The 21,166-nt window shown below is 41.5% G+C and overlaps 1 protein-coding gene and 1 long non-coding RNA gene across 5 annotated transcripts in view; both read right to left on the reverse strand.

Annotated features, from left to right (window-relative positions):
- Positions 1–13,796: 13,796 nt before the first annotated feature.
- On the reverse strand, positions 13,797–15,653 carry LOC118762168. Its single transcript, XR_004997944.1, has 2 exons — positions 14,529–15,653; positions 13,797–14,304 (listed from the first exon to the last, which is right to left on the reverse strand). It is a non-coding gene; the product is annotated as an uncharacterized LOC118762168 (long non-coding RNA).
- Positions 15,654–16,282: 629 nt separating this feature from the next.
- LOC115230835 overlaps positions 16,283–21,166 on the reverse strand; it is a 29,961-nt gene continuing 25,077 nt past the window's right edge. For all 4 annotated transcript variants that reach the window (XM_029800967.2, XM_029800963.2, XM_036500653.1 and 1 more), the window contains exons 2-3: positions 18,581–18,760; positions 16,283–17,103 (exon numbers count right to left, since the gene is read on the reverse strand). In XM_029800967.2, coding sequence (XP_029656827.1) covers positions 16,514–17,103; positions 18,581–18,728 — 738 coding nt within the window. In that variant the 5' untranslated portion in view covers positions 18,729–18,760 and the 3' untranslated portion in view covers positions 16,283–16,513. The remainder of the gene's footprint in view (positions 17,104–18,580; positions 18,761–21,166) is intronic.

The raw sequence follows: 21,166 nt of genomic DNA on the forward strand, positions 1-21,166 counted from the left end.
GTTCACGGAGTTGCGGCCGACGAGAGCCGGTCGTAAGTTACGGAAATTTCAAAACGTATATTTATTTATTTATTACTTTATTTATTTTATTTATTTGTTTATTTTTCTATTTATTTATTTTTCTGTTTATTTATTTAGTTATTTATTTATTTATTCAAAATCTCTCGCAGTAGGAAAATGCAATAGCTATGGTTTATTTGTTAACACAGCCAAGTACACACACACACACACACACATACACACACACACACATACTCACACATACACACACACACACACACATACACATACACACACACAGACACACACAAACATACACACATACACACACATATACACATACACACACATACACACACACACACATATATAGTTTACTGTTCTGCTAAGGTAAGATCAACAAAAAACATACTTCACCCAGTGAGAAATAATTACCATTTCATGTTCACAGTATACACACACACACACACACACACACACTTATATTCATTTATATATATTTACATAGTTTTATTGTTCTGTTCAGTAAGCAAAAAGTTACAAAAGTAAAGACCTGTTGAGGCAAGTGAGAATCGAATCAGATCAAATCAAATCAAATCGAACCAAATCAAAATAGATGAACATCAATGGAATTTGTATCCTTGTGGTACCAGTGCCGGTGGCACATAAGAAAACCATCCGAACGTGATCGTAGCCAGTACCGCAACGACTGGCCTCCGTGCTGAGGGCACATAACAAACACCATCCGAGCGTGGCCGTCCGCCAGCCCCGTCTGGCACCTGTGTCGGTGACACATAAGAAAACACCATCCGAGCGTGGCCGTCAGCCAGCCTCGTCTGGCACCTGTGTCGGTGGCACATAAAAAACACCATCCGAGCGTGGCCGTCTGCCAGCCTCGTCTGGCACCTGTGTCGGTGGCACATAAAATCACCCACTACACTCTCGGAGTGGTTGGCGTTAGGAAGGGCATCCAGCTGTAGAAACACTGCCAGATCTGACTGGCCTGGTGCAGCCTTCGGGCTTGCCAGACCCCAGTTGAACCGTCCAACCCATGCTAGCATGGAAAGCGGACGTTAAACGATGATGATGATGATGATGATTGAAGGGCTTTAATCTATCCATCTATCTATCTATCTATCTATCTATCTATCTATCTATCTATCTATCTATCTATCTATCTATCTATCTATCTATCTATCCATCTATCTATCTATCTATCCATCTATCTATCTATCTATCTATCTATCTATCTATCTATCTATCTATCTATCCATCTATCTATCTATCTATCTATCTATCTATCTATCTATCTATCTATCTGTGTCTCTATCTATCTATCTATCTATCTATCTATCTATCCATCTATCTATCTATCTATCTATCTATCTATCTATCTATCTATCTATCTATCTATCTGTGTCTCTATCTATCTATCTATCTATCTATCTATGTGACTTCATTGACCGAGGTTACCGTGGTCTTTTCCGTAGGCTTTTCTTTCCACGGGTAAACCTCACCTGTCCTCCCCTTTACACTTCATATTGACATTTCTGTGATAACGATCCCTATTGATCATTTTTTTTTTTTTTTTTTTTTTCCTCTCCCCCTTTTTTTTTTTTTTTTTTTTTTTTTTTACCCCCCTTTTTTTTGTCCTCTTTCTCTCCTTTTACGATCCCTTTTGATCGAACCTCCCCCTTCCTATTTTTTTTTTTTTTTTTTTTTTTTTTTTTTTTAATACCTTCAAAAGAAAAGCTCTACCTTGTAATTTGTTCTATCTGTGTGCAGCCCTGTGTGGCTAATAAAGAAACATATCTATCTATCTATCTATCTATCTATCTATCTATCTATCTATCTATCTATCTATCTATCTATCTGTGTCTCTATCTATCTATCTATCTATCTATCTATCTATCTATCTATCTATCTATAGATAGATATGACATGTCTGTGATACACGATCCCTATTGATCGTTCTCCCCCCCCCCTTTTACGATCCCTTTTGATCGAAAACCTACCCCACTTTTTTTTTCTTCTCCCCAAAAAGAAAAGCTCTACTTTGTAATCTGTCCCGTCTGTGTGCAGCCCTGTGTGGCTAATAAAGAAACATATCTATCTATCTGTCTATCTATCTATCTATCTATCTATCTGTCTGTCTGTCTGTCTATCTGTCTGTCTATCTGTCTGTCTGTCTGTCTATCTATCTATCTATCTGTCTGTCTGTCTGTCTATCTATCTATATATCTATCTATCTGCTATATGATATATATAATTTAATGTACACAATAAAAAGATATGAGCTGCTTGTAGTTTCTTGCATTAGGGATGCAGGTCTAGGCAGGTTGTATCCTCAAACTGTGAACATGAAATGGTAATTATTTCTCACTGGATGGAGTACATTTTTTGTTGACCTTACCTTAGCAGAACAGTAAACTATTGCTTGCGAAGACCTATTGGGGCAAGTGAAATCGAAATTGAACCAAATTCGATGACTGGCACCTGTGCCAGTGGAGCGCTAACAGCTCCATCCAAGTGGGATCACTGCCAGAGCGGCTAACTGGCTTCCGTGCCGGTGGCATGTTAAAAGCACCATTTGAACATGATCGTTACCAGCGTCGCCTTACTGGCACGTGAAAAAACATTCGAGCGAGGTCGTTGCCAGTGCCTCATAAGACTGTAACAACTTCTCGATACGCTCTTGGTAATCTAGCACCTGTGTGTTACCAAGGAAACCATGAAAGGCTGACTTAAATGCTCTCAGTTCCTTTAGGGTAAGAAGCTCCTCACAGTCCTTATACTTCAGCACCTCTCAGATCTGAGGTCCAATGAAGATGCCCTCCTTGAGCTTAGCAGAACGCAGAGCAGGAAATAGAGTGCACAAGTGTTGGAAGGCAGCACCATTTTTGTCTATGGCCTTTACAAAATTCTTCATTAATCCAAGCTTGATATGAAGAGGAAGAAGAAGCACCGGGTTCATGTCCACTAGAGGATTTTCTTGGACACTGTGTTCACCAGGCACAGAAGTACTCCAAGATCCCCCAGTCCTTCTGCTTGTAGTGCTTGGCCACAGCCCACCTGTCCCAGAGACAAAGAAAGCAACAGTACATTGTGAAGCTTGCTTGCATAACCATAAGGATCCCAATGACCTTGAGGTCCCCACAGAGACTCCACAAGTACTGGTACTGGTTGTACTTGACATCTTCCAAAAGGAGCTCCATATTGTTATGCGACTCTTTCAGATGGACTGAGAAGGTAATGGAAATGCTGGGGTATTTATTCCCATTGTGCAGGATCACAGCCTTCAAACTTCGTTTGGAAGATTCTATTAAAAGGTACCAGTCTGAGAGATTGTGTAGGAAACCAAAGAAGGTGAACAAGCCAGAGACGTTTGTGCTACTGCACAAACTGTTTTCCATGTCAAAGAATGAAGCAAAGTCCTGAAACTGGTGATCCTTACATCTGCCTTCACCAGATTCCACTGCTTAAGTCAGAATGCCAGGAGTTGTATCTACTTAGATACAACTCACAGGCAAGGTCATTCGCGTCTTCCTGCTATGAAGCATGGCAGTTTGCACACATGTATTGTACAATCTACCTTTCACTCTGAGAGGCCCTTTGTCGTCAGTAGGGGTAGAAGCTTTCTGAACTTCACCTAGGTTATTCTTATTCTAGTGGTAACACTCTCTGAGCACTACAGATTTGGTTACCTAGGTAGCGGAAACTAGCAACTACTTCTAGTTTCTCACCCTGGCATGTGATGGAATCTGTATTCTGAGCATATGTGGTGTTTATTTCACCTGTTCATCTACTGCACACATGAAAGCTATCTTCCTCGTTAATCTTCTTTTGATGTTGCTGCACCTCTTATATATCCATAGCTTACACTGGGTACATCTTATGGAGTTTCTACCTACACCTTTTCTACAGATCAAACAGGGCTACCTACGTGAAGGGGTGTGTGATGTGTTCACCTTCCTAATTACTAGGACTTTGGTTTTTGTGACATTGGCTCAAAGGCCCTTTGATTCTAAACCTTGCTTCCACACCTGAAATTTCTTCTCTATTTCTAGAAGTGACTCTGCTATGAGGGCCAGGTCATCAGCATGGAGGATCTCCCAGGGGCAACCTGTCTTGAATTCCTGTTATTGCCTGGAGGACTATAATAAGAGGGGGCTGGGGGCTGATCCTTGGTGGACCCCTACTTCTACCCGGAATTCTTCACTATACTCATTGCCAACCCTAACCCTACAAGCAGCATCTTTATATAGGGCCTGTACAGCCCTTATTAACCATTCGTCAATCCTTAGTTTCTGCATCACCCACCAGGTAAGGGATTGGGGGACCCTGTCAAAGGCTTTCTCCAAATCCACAAAAGCTAAGTATAGAGGTTTATCTTTGGCTAGGTATTTCTCCTGCAGTTGCCATACCAGGAAAATAGCATCAGTAGTGCTTCTACCTGGGACAAAACTAAACTACATCTCATCTAAGCATAGGCCATAATCCACACCACCAGATATTTTAAGCATCTCAGCAGGGATTCCTGATGGGCCGGGGGCTTTTCCTGGCTTCATACCCTTAATTGCTTTATCTACCAGGGTGCTGTCTATTCGGATAGCTGGTCCCTCTACTGGGTCAACATTTGGCAGGCTCTCCTCCTCCCATTCATTCTCCACGTTCAGCAGTCTTTCATAATGGCTTCTCCAAGCCTCTTTCTTTTCAAAAACATTAAAAGCAAGTGCACCATCATCCATGCAGACACATTTCTCTCCTGTGACATCACAATTTTCTCTCACACATTGTCTTACAATCTGAAATACTTCAGTTCTCTGGTTCTCACGTTGCTGGACAATAACAAACTTCTTATCTGCTTCTCCTTTGGCTATGTATACCTGTCACCCAGCCTCCCTGGCTATCTGGTACAGTTCCCTGCTACCCCAGCTTTTCCAGGCTTGTTTCTTTGTGCTAATGGCTTTGTCTACTGTATTATTCCACCACCACGTTACTCTAGGTCTGGAAGGGACTTTGCACCATCCGCAGACTTGGTCTGTGGCACTTAGTAAGCTGTCTTGTTGGAATTTTCAGCTACCCTCTATGTCCAAGGTCTGCAGCTCCTCCTCCCTCTCATCAAATTTCTTTAATCTAATATTCATCCTGGGTTAGGAAATGTTCAAGGAAACCAACTGGATCTGCTTCAAAAACTGTCAGAGTTTTCTGTGATGTGACCAGCATGGTGCACTTTTGATCAGGTGTCAGAAGATATGGCAGTCACCAAGCAGAAACCTTCATCATGCCAAGTTCCTTGAGCAGAATATTCTCAACTCTCTCACAGGATATGCTAATAGCATTGGTTATTTGATTTATAGTCAACTAGCAGTATCGCCCGGCGTTGCTCGGGTTTGTAAGGGAAATAACTATATAAGCATTTTTAGAGAGTTATAGCCAAAAAATAGGGAAAAATGCATTAAAAATGGAAAACAAATGATGGTAATTTTTTTTTAAAATTATTGACTCATCGTAGACATTTTTAGAGAGTTACTTCCCTTATATAATAGCGAAAAAATGCATTAAAATGGAAAAAAAAATGATGGTAAATTTATTTTTAAATCGTAGACTCATCGTAGACGCGCGCTAATACCCAGAAGGGCTCGATATGAATCACGACTATAAGATACCCGCTTTTGGTTAAACTGCACCGCAAAATGTGGGAGGAGTTAGGAATCTAAATCGTAGGAGACAGACACACAACTTCTCTTTTATATATAACTAGCAGTATCGCCCGGCGTTGCTCGGGTTTGTAAGGGAAATAACTATATAAGCATTTTTAGAGAGTTACTTCCTTTATAGATACCAATTCAGGCTTTCTTAGCCATTTCTGTTTTGGTGTCTTCAAGCCATGAAGTCGTTGTTCTAAAAGAACGCTGGTCTCCTTGACAACGCTTTACGACGTTGATTTCCTTACACTCCCTTCCCCACAGCTTCACGGGGGAGGGAAGAAGGGGGAGAAGCAAACACAGGTGCAGGTGTTTGAGCGTGGACGCCAACTCCGCCGCCATCGACACACGAAAAATTATGCATTAAAATGGAATAAAAAATGATGTTAAATTATTTTTAAAATCGTAGACTCATCGTAGACGCGCGCTAATAGCCAGACGGGCTCGATATGAATCACGACTATAAGATACCCGAATTTGGTTAAACTGCACCGCAAAATGTGGGAGTAGTTAGGAATCTAAATCGTAACAGCAAACTCCATAACAACTATGGAATTTACACCTGCAATGCTGCGACGTCACCTTCAAAATAAGCGCAACTATGCCTCCCCTGGTCTCGATGGAGTTACATACCTGCTTCTCAAACGTGGCAGGCACTTCCTTTTACACCAGCTTTCTATTTTCTTCCAGTACTGTCTCAACAATGGTGCTACTCCGGAGCAGTGGAAAACTGCCAGTGTCATTCCTCTGTTCAAAAAGGGCGACCGCACATCACCTGTCAACTATCGCCCAGTCAGTCTCACTAGCTGTATTGCAAAAACTGATGGAATCGTGTGTCAGAGAAACACTCTGGAACTTCTGGAGCTCTCACAGTCTCATCCGACCCTCACAATATGGATTTGTCCCTAACTCCAGCTGCAGTGACCAGCTTGTCGAGTTCCTTGAGGACATTACTCAGATTACTGACAGTGGCTCATGGGTGGATGTTGTCTACCTTGACTTTGCTAAGGCTTTCAACTCTGTGCCACACAAAAGGCTTATGGTGAAACTCTCTGCAATAGGTGTGGGGGATGACCTTTTTAACTGGTTGAAATCCTTCATCCTCAGCCGAAAGGAGGTAGTCACAGTTCTAGGACAGCACTCTACACCATATGAGATGTCATCGGGTGTACCACAGGGATCTGTCCTTGGTCCCCTTGTTTTTTGGCATACATTAACGACATAGATGCCAATTTAAAGAATGCCACAGTATTGAAATATGCAGACGACATCAAGCTGTACCTTGAAATCAAGAGGACAGATCCTGATGTCTACAACTCTTTCCTGCAATCAGACCTAGACACAATGCAGCAATGGATCACAGACTGGCAACTGAAACTGGCTGTGGACAAGTGTACCACCATGCATTTTGGGAGAAAAAACCCTGCGTTCACATACTCCCTCCACAACACTGATATCAAGAAATCCTCTTGCGAGCGTGACCTAGGCATCACTGTCAGCAGTGATTTGCGTTGGTCAAAGCATATCTCTAAGATTGTCAGGAAGGCCGAGGTGGTCTTGGCATCACTCAGCAGGTCTTTTGTTAGCGCTCTCCAGCCATCTATTTAAAACTGTTATACAGCTATGGTACGACCACACTTGGAATTCGCATCATCAGTTTGGAACCCCTATCTTGCACAGAACATTGACCTCCTGGAATCTGTCCAGAGACGTGCAACCAAACGCATACCCTCCATCAGACACCTACCATATTCTGAGCGCCTTGTTTCCCTGGGCATGGATTCACTGAAGCTCCGGCGTTTGGCGACGGACTTGGTAAACACCACACAAAGTTATCAACCACCTCACCAACAACAACCTGAACACCTTTTTGATCTCCATGTGTCTAACACACGTGGACATGCCTACAAAGTCAGAAAACAATACAGCTCCCATGACTTTCGGAAACATTTTTTCACGCTCAGAGTTGCTGAAGCATGGAATAAAACTGCCTGCGTCAGTTGTTGACTGCCATGACACTGCATCTTTTAAGGCCCTCATGCTTTCCGAAATCCGCCGAAACTACACCTGATTATATATACACTTTAGATGAGTTGTAGTGCACCTGAGCACTGTACACAATTATTATTATTATTATTATTATTATTATTATTATAGGAGACAGACACACAACTTCTCTTCTATATATAAAGATTGCCTGTTATCCATCACCATGTGGTGAACACATTCAATGTTTTTCTTGGTTATGGGAGTTACAGGACGTCCAGACCTAGGGTTATCTTCAAGGCTCTCCCTTCCCCTCCTAAATTCAGCTACCCACTTTTGCACTGTTAATAAAGCTGGAGCATCATCACCTAATGCAGTAACCATCTATTATGGATGGAAGCACTCCGTCGGTTACGACGACGAGGGTTCCGGTTGATCCGATCAACGGAACAGCCTGCTCGTGAAATTAACGTGTAAGTGGCTGAGCACTCCACAGACACGTGTACCCTTAACGTAGTTCTCGGGGATATTCAGCGTGACACAGAGAGTGACAAGGCCGGCCCCTTGAAATACAGGTACAACAGAAACAGGAAGTAAGCGTGAGAGAAAGTTGTGGTGGAAGAGTACAGCAGGGATCACCACCATCCCCTGCTGGAGCCTCATGGAGCTTAGGTGTTTTCGTTCAATAAACACTCACAACGCCCGGTCTGGGAATCGAAACCGCGATCCTATGACCGCGAGTCTGCTGCCCTAACCACTGGGCCATTGCGCCTCCAACCATCTATCATACTTTAATCTCTTGCCCCCAACATCGCTTGACAACCGATGCTGGTGTGTTTACGTCGACGTAACTTAGCGGTTCGGTAAAAAAAAAACCCCGATAGAATGAGTACGAGGCTTACAAAGAATAGGTCCTGAGGTCGATGTGTTCGACTAAAGGTGGTGCTCCAGCATTGCCGCAGTCAAATGACAGCAACAAGTAAAAGAATAAAAGATAAAAAAAGATAAAATATTTAGAAGTCCACCTTAATTATCTCCCTTTACCTGGTAGATATCTTTCTTTATTTGTCGTTGCCTTCTCACTCAACACTTCAATGTCAGCAGCCCAGGTTAAAACAACAAAGATTTCATTAAAATATTGCTTAGTAGAGTGGAGGCGCAATGGCCCAGTGGTTAGGGCAGCGGACTCGCGGTTTCGATTCCCAGACCGGGCGTTGTGAGTGTTTATTGAGCGAAAACACCTAAAGCTCCACGAGGCTCCGGCAGGGGATGGTGGTGATCCCTGCTGTACTCTTTCACCACAACTTTCTCTCACTCTTACTTCCTGTTTCTGTTGTACCTGTATTTCAAAGGGCCGGCCTTGTCACTCTCTGTGTCACGCTGAATATCCCCGAGAACTACGTTAAGGGTACACGTGTCTGTGGAGTGCTCAGCCACTTACACGTTAATTTCACGAGCAGGCTGTTCCGTTGATTCGGATCAACCGGAACCCTCATCGTCGTAACCGACGGAGTGCTTCCACCGGCTTGGTAGAGAAATGTTTCTCATCCGATGAAAAAGTAGAAATCATTAGAATTGTTGTGACGATTGAAGCTTAACCCCAGGGTAGACCTAAGTTATTAGGTACTCTTGCCTTTGATTATTCAGCTTTTTTTTTATACCTATACTTTCATTCACCAATGTACCTTGTTTTGTCTTGTTTTTTTAAGTAGAGTGTGATATGGTTTCGTCTGTTTAACTCCTTTTTATTTATTGCCAGCCTCGCCTGGCCCCCGTGCCGGTGGCACGTAAAAGCACCATCCGTTCGTGTCCGTTGCCAGCCTCGCCTGGCCCCCGTGCCGGTGGCACGTAAAAGCACCATTCGTTCGTGGCCGTTTGCCAGCTCCGTCTGGCACCTGTGCGGGTGGCACATAAAAAGCACCCACTACACTCACGGAGTGGTTGGCGTTAGGAAGGACATCCAGCTGTAGAAACACTGCCAGATCTGACTGGGCCTGATGCGGCCTTCTGGCTTCACAGATCCCCGGTCGAACCGTCCAACCCATGCTAGCATGGAAAACGGACGCTAAATGATGATGATGATTAATATAACGTGTTTGTTGGAGATTTGGCTGATATTTAAACAGGTTGAGGAACTACATGCTGACTTATTTATATTGGGTAGGATATGCCTTCTCTCTGATCAAATTGAATGAATCATGTATAAGAAGTATGACATTATATGGTACAGAGAAGTAGGTTACTCAGTATGAAAGATCTGCAAAGACAAGAAACGTGTTGTAGTGCACCTGAGCAGTTGTGGTGCACCTGAGTCTGTTGTGGTGCACCTGAGCACTGTATACAATAATTTCATTTCATTATTAAATGAAGCAGATAAGCTTTGTTGTGCATTTTTGTTTAGCCCTAAATCACGCAAATCTATGATGAAAGACAATCCAATTGTATAATTACAGCTAGTTAGAAGTAATTAAAGATATAATTACTATGTTTATGTTGTATCCTCAATTTGTCTAAACTGGGAAATTTGGGATGTATTTTATAAATACCAAGAATTTTTAATGAAAGACAATCCAACCTGACTTTTTCAGTTGATCTTATGTTATTCTTCCATTAAGACAGTGTTTGCTAGAGATATAATAATAATAATGAAATTATTGTATAGTGCTCAGGTGCACCACAACTTGTCAAAAGTGCGTATAAAGCAGATGCAGTAATGTACAAATGTCTGGAAAGTGAACAGTGTATGAGTCAGATACATGCTTGCGTGTGTATGGAGGGGAGAAAATCAGGTGTAGTGTTGGCGAATCTCAGGAAGCATGGAAGTTTTGAAGTATGCAGTGCTCCAACAACTAACAACTGATGCCGGCAGTTTGTTCCATGCTTCAGCAACTCTCAGCGTGAAAAAATGTTTCCTAAAGTCATGGGAGCTGTGCTGTTTTCTGACTTTGTAAATATGTCCACGGGTGTTAGATGGGTGGAGTTTGAAAAGGTGCTCAGAGTTATTGTTTGTACGATAGTTGATAATTTTATGGGTGTCTGCCAAGTCAGCTGCCAGATGTCAGAGTTTCAATGTGTCCATGCCCAGGGAAGTAAGGCGTTCAGGATATGGCAAATGCTATTTCCAGTTAGTTCTGTTTAAGCAATCATCAAGAAGTTCCCTAATGGACTGCACTAAGCTAGAGGGACAGAGTCACGAGAATGGCTGGGTAGTAACTGTGTGAGCTGACGTATAGAGTGTAGCTGGGTAGTAAATGTGTCAACAGATGTAGAGACTGGCTGGGCAATGTGTTAGCAGATGTATAGAGAGTTTGGCTGGGTAGTTATTATGCTAGTAGAAAGCACAGATGGGCAGTAAATTTATAAGCAGGTGTGCTGGTGGCACGTAAAAAGCACCCACTACACTCTCGGAGTGGTTGGCATTAGGAAGGGCATCCAGCTGTAGAAACTCTTCCAGATCAAGATTGGAGCCTGGTGCAGCCATCTGGTTCGCCAGCCCTCAGTCAAAATCGTCCAGCCATGCTAGCATGGAAAGCGGATGTTAAATGATGATGATGGTGCCAGTGGCACGTAAAAAGCACCCGCTACACTCTCGGAGTGGTTGGCATTAGAAAGGGCATCCAGCTGTTGAAACTCTACCAGATCAAGATTGGAGCCTGGTGCAGCCATCTGGTTCGCCAGCCCTCAGTCAAAATCGTCCAACCCATGCTAGCATGGAAAGCAGACGTTAGACGATTATGATGATGTATAAAGCTTGTGGTTGAGTCGCATGTCAACAGCTGCAGAGAATGTTGTTGGGAAGTAAATGTACGAAGTGTAACTTGATAGCAAATGGATTAGCAGATTTAGACAGTGGGATGGTTGTGCGTCAATGGATGTTGAGGGTGGCAGGATTGTGATGATGCAAATGCACGTAAAAAGCACCAACCGATCGTGGCCGTTGCCAGCGTCCCCTGGCTGGCCCCCGTGCCGGTGGCACGTAAAAAGCACCCACTACACTCACGGAGTGGCTGGTGTTAAGAAGGGCATCAAAAAACACTGCCAGATCAGACTGGAGCCTGGTGCAGCCTCCTGGCTTCCCAGACCCCGGTCAAACCGTCCAACCTGTGCTAGCATGGAAAATGGACGTTAAACGATGATGAGGATGACTGACAGAAGTATGAAAGAAAACTGGCTGAACTGGTTGGTGAGGGCATGTAATGTCAATGGACAAAAGATGCTGGCTGAAAAAAATGCAATGTGCCATCAGTGCAGGGTATTCATAGAAGAGGAAGATATAGGAAAAATTGGTGACACTATCAGATAAATTATAAAATTCTAAAATTGTCTGATATGAAGTGCAGTAGATTCATCCAACCCATATTAACCTGGAAAAATACACATTAAAATATTGACAATGAAATAAAAAAAATAATTGATCTTTTAATGGAAGTGGCAACATAACAGGCATGATCTTTTGACATACTATGCAATAATATAATCATCATCATCATCATCGCCTGGCCCCCGTGCCGGTGACACGTAAAAGCACCATCCGTTTGTGGCCGTTTGCCAGCTCCGTCTGGCACGTAAAAAGCACCCACTACACTCACGGAGTGGTTGGCGTTAGGAAGGGCATCCAGCCGTAGAAACACTGCCAGATCTGACTGGGCCTGATGCAGCCTTCCGGCTTCACAGACCCCAGTTGAACCGTCCAACCCATGCTAGCATGGAGAACGGATGCTAAATGATGATGATGATGATAATAATAATAAAAATAATGAAATTATTGTATACAGTGCTCAGGTGCACCACAACTTGTCAAAAGTGCATATAAAGCGTATGCAGTAATATGCAAATGTCTGGGAAGTGAACAGTGTATGAGTCAGATACATGCTTGCGTGTGTATGGAGGGGAGAAAATCAGGTGTAGTGTTGGCGAATCTCAAGAAGCATGGAAGTTTTGAAGGATGCAGTGCTCCGACAACTAACAACTGATGCCGGCAGTTTGTTCCATGCTTCAGCAACTCTTAGTGGGAAAAAATGTTTCCGAAGGTCATGGGAGCTGTGCTGTTTTCTGACTTTGTAAACATGTCCACAGGTGTTAGACAGATGGAGTTTGAAAAGGTGCTCAGAGTAATTATTGCGTGTGTATGGAGGGAAGAAAATCAGGTGTAGTGTTGGCGAATCTCAGGAAGCATGGAAGTTTTGAAGGATGCAGTGCTCCGACAACTAACAACTGATGCCGGCTGTTTGTTCCATGCTTCAGCAACTCTTAGCATGAAAAAATATTTTCGAAAGACATAAAGAACTGTATAACTCAGCATCATCAATTCTACATTTGCTTTTCCAAGCGAGTTTAGACTATTTCCACACTCTGTCTTGCCACTTGTGTTCCTTTGTCCGAGTTCAAACCTTACTATTTCTTCACACTCAAAACATGTCCACTCCAGTGCAGTTTTCTTTCTACAATTGATAAAGCGCTTATACTCTTTACTCTTTTACTTGTTTCAGTCATGTGGCAGTGGCCATGCTGTTGCACCGCCTTTAGTCAAGCAAATCGACTTATTCTTTGTAAGCCTAGTACTTATTCTATCCATCTCTTTTGCCGAGCCGCTAAGTTACGGGGGACGTAAACACACCAGCATCAGCTGTCAAGTGATGTTGGAGGGACAAACAGACACAAACACACATATATATACATATACATATATACGACGAGCTTCTTTTGGTTTCCGTCTAACCCTGATGTAATCTCCAGGGATACAGGCATCCAGCAACAGGACCTCCGTAATGCCATGATGGACCGTGAAGTCTGGCGTAGCATGGTAAATTCCATTGTCTCGACCATGGTTGAACAATGATGATGATGATTCTGTCTACCAACTCCACTCACAAGGCTTTGATCGGCCTGAGGCTATAATAGAAGACACTTGCTCAAGGTGCCACGCAGTGGGACTGAACCTGGAACCATGTGGTTCGTAAGCAAGCTACTTACCACACAGCCACTCTTGCTTATTTTTTTTTTTTTATTACCAAAGACTGCTTCGGCTCCATTGTTCATACACATTAACATTACAAGAAAATTTGAAAACAAAGCTTTATAAAAAACCCAAACAATAGTTACGTTAAACTGCAGTTTTTTATTCTTTACAGGTATTTTTTCCTTTTTTTTTCACAATTTAACATTAGATTGTCACCAGTTTTTGAAACAATTTCTTTTGTTTCTGTTTTATTTCTCTCTCTTTAGGAGACATCATAGGTGGTAGATTTCGTAAGATTTTTCTTAATGGGATACTATCATTTTAGCAGTATCTTTAGTATCAAGAAACTAAATGTAACTTTAGAACAGGTTTTTTACTGCTATACATATATATACACATATATATATACATAGATACATGCATATATATAATATTCTATATACATACTTATATAAATATACACAATCAGGGAGGGAGGTTCTCTCAAGAAACAGCAGCAGCAAGCTAAATTCACTCTTTGTCATCTACCTACTTACTGGTCTACACATCTTTCTTGAAAGGTCTCATTATCCAAATATTTCTCTAGCCCTTTGAAGAAATTTCACCTGTCTACTAGATCAGTGAGCAATGAAGAACTTTACCTCCTTAACCCTTTTGCATTCAGATTATTCTGTCAAATGTAAAGCTTATGTATTCACACCATGTAAAATTAATCTTGCATCATTTCATGGCTTTGAGATTTCAATGATGTGATTGTTTATTTTTAAAATGACACAATAAGGTAGCTATGAATGACCATATATGACTAGTTTGATCATAAAATAGGTAGAATATTTTGGCCGGATATGGCCGGTTTAAACACTAAAGGGTTAAACCTTGACCATTAGAACCATAAGACATCCTGTAACGGCTAGGAGGGTGATATACTCTGATGATGACATAATTCATGTAAGAAACATACTCACTGATGTATCATTAGATACAGGATTCTACCCTTCCTTACAAAAGTCTATTTAATTGGTTTACATATTCAGTTATGTAATGTGAAATTTCTTCTGTTAAGGATAATGAGGTTATAGGAGGGAAACGGAATTATTAACTTTCAACAAAGAGTATCCATAATTAAGGCAACATATTTAGGAAAATGAGAAACTCTAAGAGAAAATCGGTACAGAGTAGACAATGCTGCATGTTCTGGCAACATGAATTTTTCTACATGTGTTAGACATAGCTCGTTCCAGTATCACAAAAGCTGGTATAAGGAAGGGAATTCAGCATGAACCATTGAGCTACACAAACAATCCAGAATACTGATGTATGTGAAAGACAGAGATTACAAAATGACTCTTTACATGTCTTAGAGTAGAGAACTACCAAAATGCAGAAATTCTCACAAACAAAAGAATTCTATTTCTTGAAAATGCATAACCCTTATTATCAAACAATTTATTCATTCATTGGTGAGCAGTGCCTTGACAAATTGGGGAGTCTTCACCGTGGGATCACATAAAACAAGACAATGAATAGGATTCTAATCATTGTTATAAAACCATTCGCACAGTTGAACAATACAATGGCATCTGCTCATAGAAATGAACAAAATGGTAACGCACTCATGTGCTAAGCAGGATACAGGAATTCATTTCACCTTGCTCTTTGATTCCTACATGATTATGCAAATCACACACACATACACTGTAAAACTTAATGATCCTCTAAATATTTTTGTAAACCATTCATAAGAGCATTTCTAAGTCTAGCAATTAATGGTCAGAAGGTTTTTTGAATATTGCAAGAGGCACAAGTTAGAGGTGTTTCTTTTTGTTGGAGGAATTTTTGAAACATATTTAGTCTGAGGTGGAAGCAATTCTGCTGACATATATTTATTTCTTTACTACCCACAAGGGGCTAAACACAGAGGGGACAAGCAAGAACAGACAAACGGATTAAGTTGATTACATCGACCCCAGTGCGTAACTGGTACTTAATTTATCGACCCCGAAAGGATGAAAGGCAAAGTCGACCTCGGCGGAATTTGAACTCGGAACGTAACGACAGACGAAATACGGCTACGAATTTCGCCCGGCGTGCTAATGTTTCTACCAGCTCGCCACCTTATATATATTGGCCCTGTTTAAATGTTTAAAAGAATTAAAATAAAGAAAAGAAATTATTAGCAGAGCAACTCTTTCCTCAGAAAAATTTCAGAAAATAATTCGAAATCAGAAAGACCAAAAAGCAACCGTTCAAGTCAATGATCCAATGTTTTATAATAAACTAGAATTTTAAAATATATTCTTTGTTATTTACTCATATACATTCTGTGAAATTGGGGCAATTTCTGAACATACAGTTTCAGGAGTCATTTCATTTTATACACAGTTAATTATATTACTGTACTGGGTTTTAAAGATTAAGCAGTAATGTGTGTGTGAGTGTATACGCATACATTTATGCCCTGACATCTCACTTTCTCTCTTTCACAATATATATATATATATATAAGCATGCATACAGTAATTTATACCCAAACATTGTGGTATGCATACACATATAAACTTTTTTGTACATGTTGGAATTTCATAATTGAACGTTTTAAAATAAAAAATAAAGGAAACAAATAGATAAATTAAATTAATATCACAAAGAAAGAAAATTTAGTTCAAACATCCAATAATGAAAAGCCTTGACATTAGAGGATACTTTGACATCTCTGGAGATTCTTCGGTAGATTGTCAAACAAAAAGCAATATTTGAGTTCAGAGGAATATACTTCCTGTTTTAATACTGTTGTTTTAGTTTATCTTAAGATCCAACAGAACATTAACGACAAAGCAATTACCACGATATGAACAGCAGATCAGGGAAATGGCGCAATGGCATTGATCTCTCGTTTTGAAACTGATACCGGCTTTTTCAAGAACCAATTCTTTAGTCTACTTTCGGAATCAGAGAAGTCACAGTCAAAGCTCTCATTGGATACTTGGCGCTGGGTGGTCATGGGTTTCACATCTCCTGAACTTTTTGTCGCCGTTAAATTCATTAAGGAAACTTTCTCTACAAGGGTCATGTCGGACCTCTCATGATTCAGGTTTGAATCACTCTTGAACCGATACAAAGAACTTTTGCTTTTTTCACATACTTGAGACGATCGAGACATCTCAGATATGGTTTCATGCAATACATCATGAGATTTTGACATTTTCCTTTGTTTTGTTGCTTGAGAGAGAGTCATAGGCATCACATCTTCAGACTCATCATCAAGTTGGAACATTTCCTCTTGGCATTCATCATAGACTGCAGCAAATTTTGGTAATGATAATTCTTTGGAGCTCTGTGACTTTGTTAACTGTGGGTTGCTTTCTTGTTGACCAAACGATGGTAATTTGGTGGGTTTCAGGCTAATTTCCACTGGTTTTAATGCTTCTTTATCTACCCATGGTCCTTTCGCTGAAACATAAAATAAAACGGAATATACGTTAGAAATGGCCTCAAAATTGATATTGATTTAAGCAATATAATGTGCAGAGAACAGGGATGGAATGTCGAGTATTACCACCTGGCAGTGGGGGCTAGGGGCTTCATTGAAAGAGAAATGACAATGCCATTCAAAAGATTTGTTTTTGCTAGCTCAGAGCTGAGAAAACTAATAAGGAGAGTACAGGAGGCGGTCGAAAAAGCCAGTTTCTATATATGGCTAAAGCAGGAAGATCAAAAATGGCTTGAAAGTCATAACATGCCGGCAGAAAATAACATCACGAGGTGAGACAAGCTGACACTGAATTATCTTCGCTGATTGACAGATGATGGTATCGTTTAGGGAATGCGTGGGTAGACACTATGCACCTTCATTGGTCAGTTAAAGTTGAGACAGTGTCACGTGACAACTTGTTGGGGCTGCCTGCTGGAGCCTAGCAGCAGGTATTTAAAGGGAAATTTGACAAGACAGTCAGCCGCCCGCTGACACTCATTGATGCTGCATTGAAGAGGCCAGGGAACAGAAGAAAGAAGGCACGCACCCAACACCAGAGCTGAAGACACCTCCGAAAGGTGGGGGCCCCGCCACGTCAAAATAGTAGAGGAGTAGGGGCCGAAACTGGACGTGGTTCCTCCTGATGATGTCTTGAGCTAACTGGATCCTATAAAGGAGCAGTTGTGGTAGCAGACCACGAAACACGGTTGAAATTCCTAATACAATGCACAAATTAATTCAACCGCTCACATTTCTTTAAATCATCAACATAGTTGCCATTATTGTTGTTTACTATCAAGCCAACATTGATTGACATGTCATCAAAAGCATTCATTATCTAATTAAAGTCTACCTTGAGCTCAAAACACTCATCAAACTGCAGCTGAACCCTCATCTCCATTGTGTTTAAGCAACTGATGTTACAAGACCCTTCTCTGGATTAAAATTAAAATTTCAACACATCATCATCATCATCATCATCATCGTTTAATGTCCGCTTTCCATGCTAGCATGGGTTGGACGATTGGCTGAGGGCTGGTGAACCAGATGGCTGCACCAGGCTTCAATCTTGATCTGGCAGAGTTTCTACAGCTGGATGCCCTTCCTAACGCCAACCACTCCGAGAGTGTAGTGGGTGCTTTTACGTGCCACCGGCATGGGGATCAGTCAGGCGGTACTGGCAACGACCTCGCTCGAATCTTTTACACATGCCACTGGCACACTGGACTAGAAAAGGTTCATCAGTTATATTGTTGTATTGTGTATGTTCCATGACCAAGCAGACAATTTTTCTCTCAGAATTGGGACCTAGCAACAAATACTTGCAGCAAAGTGGGATCTGCTAATGGTAACCAACAGCCAGATGTGTAGCTAAACCAAGTAATCGATTAAGTTTGCAAAGGTATACACAGCAGCATCAGCTGATGTGGAGTATTGTCAAAAGTATCATCTCACCTTGTCTGTCTCGAAGATGTGAATGGATGTAACTGTCACTATGTGGAGACTGGACCACTCCGAATTCATTTTCATTTCCTCCAATATCAAAGATTGGAATGTTTGGGGAATTTCCATAACTCAAAGACTTTGGTTGTCCGCCACTCATTTTGAAATCAGGAAATAACGAGTAAATGAAATCTGTAAAAGAATTAAATAGAAAATATGTATTGAAAATGAAAGAACAAGACATTTTGAGTATAACAACAAGGGTTTCTAATTAGACAAGGGACCACAAATTGCATAGAGGACTACGGCGCTTGTGGTGGTTTGGTCATGCATGTAGGCGTCCGGTGGGTGAACTGAGCCATGATGTCCTTCTCCCAACTCCACTTCCCAACTGGCAGAAATGCGTGGGCGGGCAGCTGAAGACCTGGGTTACAACAATCAAGGAGGACCCCTCCGTGCTCATAGGACCGCAGGTGGTCGGCCTGCGCCGATGGAACCGTGACTGGCTTGCTATCTCCAGTGAACTGGCGCAGGACAGTCGTGCGTGGGCTGCCATGGTTCGAGATGCCTCAAGGGTGGTAGAAGAAGCCGACTCAACCCGCCCAGGGTGAATGTCGCCACAAGTACAAGTACAAGTAGAGGACTACTGTCAACAAAATAGCTCCTTGCTGCCTACTTTGATCTTAGCAAATCAACTCAAAATGTGAAAAGACATAACTACATATTTCAAGGAATTGGTTTGAAGCTCAACCAATAGTGCCTTTATTTTCACTTAATAATGATGGTGATGATGATGATGATGATGATGGTAATTTTTTGCCACAAGAGAACAGTACAAAACAGGTTATATATAGTATAGGAGGTTTACATAAAACCAGATGAGATGAGAAGAAAAGGGAATAAAAGGTATAAATATTCGAATCATCATCATGATGACATGGCTTCAAGGATCACACCTTCTTCCTGATACTTGTGGGTTTTCAGCTAGGGCTAATCAAGGAATTCAACAGATTCAAGACTGACCACCAAAGGCAAATGCCATCTGCCAACTGTTGTTGTCTGACAGGTATATGCTTAAATAGGCATTTTTTATTACTGGTTATTTTTGCCATAGTCACCCACCTTTTGACAAATTCATGAGAGGAGAGCAACTCTCTCTCAATACTCACCTTGGAGAACTTGTAAAGAGCCAAGTTCTCCAAGGTAAAACTTGTAATGAGCCAATAAGACCTTGACTAAAGAGGGAAGTTTATCTTTAATCCTCTTAACCATGTCCACCTCAACCTCTTTCATAATAGCCACCAGACAGTGGAAAGCTGCTTGCATGCCTGATTAAAGGAGGGCAGTTTAATAATCTCCTCAATGGACTAAGTTGATTGCAAGACCTATAATCCATGCCAAAACAACAGTTTAACATAACTTTACAAGCCAGCAATGCCCACATATTAAAAAAGTGCATGCAGAATAGTTTTGTCATTTTGTATGTCTTGGACAGTCCTCTCTGATAGCACTTCTGTTGCTGAAGAGTTTGTCGCAAACTGACAATGTCCCTCAGTAGCACTGCCAGGTAAGGATTTCTGGAAGTTATCCATAGTAGTTCCCTGGTATGAAAATCCTCAAGAACAGACCAGCCAGTTTGTACTTGTCAATGGTGTCACTTTTTCCCACCACTATTCCACTATATTTCTACTAACATGGAACATCTACCCACTCTATATTACCCTTCTAATTAAAAAAATGGTGAACGTTTAGCAACATTCCAGATGCCAAGACACCCAGTATTTGTCATTTCTTGACCCAAAGACATGAGCCACAGAAAGTTAAAGTTGAACCTAATGAAAATTGAACTACTGAAACAGTTACCACAATATATATTAACAAGGCGGCGAGCTGGCAGACACGTTAGCGTGCCGGGCGAAATGCTTAGCGGTATTTCGTCTGTCGTTTACGTTCTGAGTTCAAATTCCGCCGAGGTCGACTTTGCCTTTTATCCTTTCGGGGTCGATAAATTAAGTACGAGTTTTGCACTGGGGTCGATGTAACCGACTTAATCCCTTTGTCTGTCCTTGCTTGTCCCCTCTATGTTTAGCCCCCTGTGGGCAATTAAGAAATATATATATTAACAAGGTCACACCATCACTGCATTTATACAAAAAACAAATAAAAACCTCTTTTTACATTATACTTGAAACCTAAGAGAGGATTAACGATTCAGAAAAAAAAAACTGTGACTTTCAACTTTTCCCCATTATTGTATATCATGTGAAGACCCGACAAATAACGCGAGTTCATGGCTGTTTCCTGCACCAGCTTCACAGAGAAGCCCCAGCCCATCCAAAGTGCCTTGGATCGCAGGACAGCCGACTGTGCTTACTTTGGATCATAGGGCGACCTGCTGTGCTTGAGGAGACCTATTGAGCCAAGTACATCACCATCAACATCAAAAAATCAAATTGAAACTATAGTCGTGATACCTGTGCCAGTGGCACGTAAAAAGCACCAACCGATTTTTATGTGCCAGTGGCACATAAAAAGAACCATCCGAACGTGGCCGATGCCAGCGCTGCCTTGACTGGCTTCTGTGCTGGTGGCACGTAA

Source organism: Octopus sinensis, linkage group LG2, assembly GCF_006345805.1.
Source record: "Octopus sinensis linkage group LG2, ASM634580v1, whole genome shotgun sequence".
NCBI classification, from domain to species: Eukaryota; Metazoa; Mollusca; class Cephalopoda; order Octopoda; family Octopodidae; genus Octopus; species Octopus sinensis.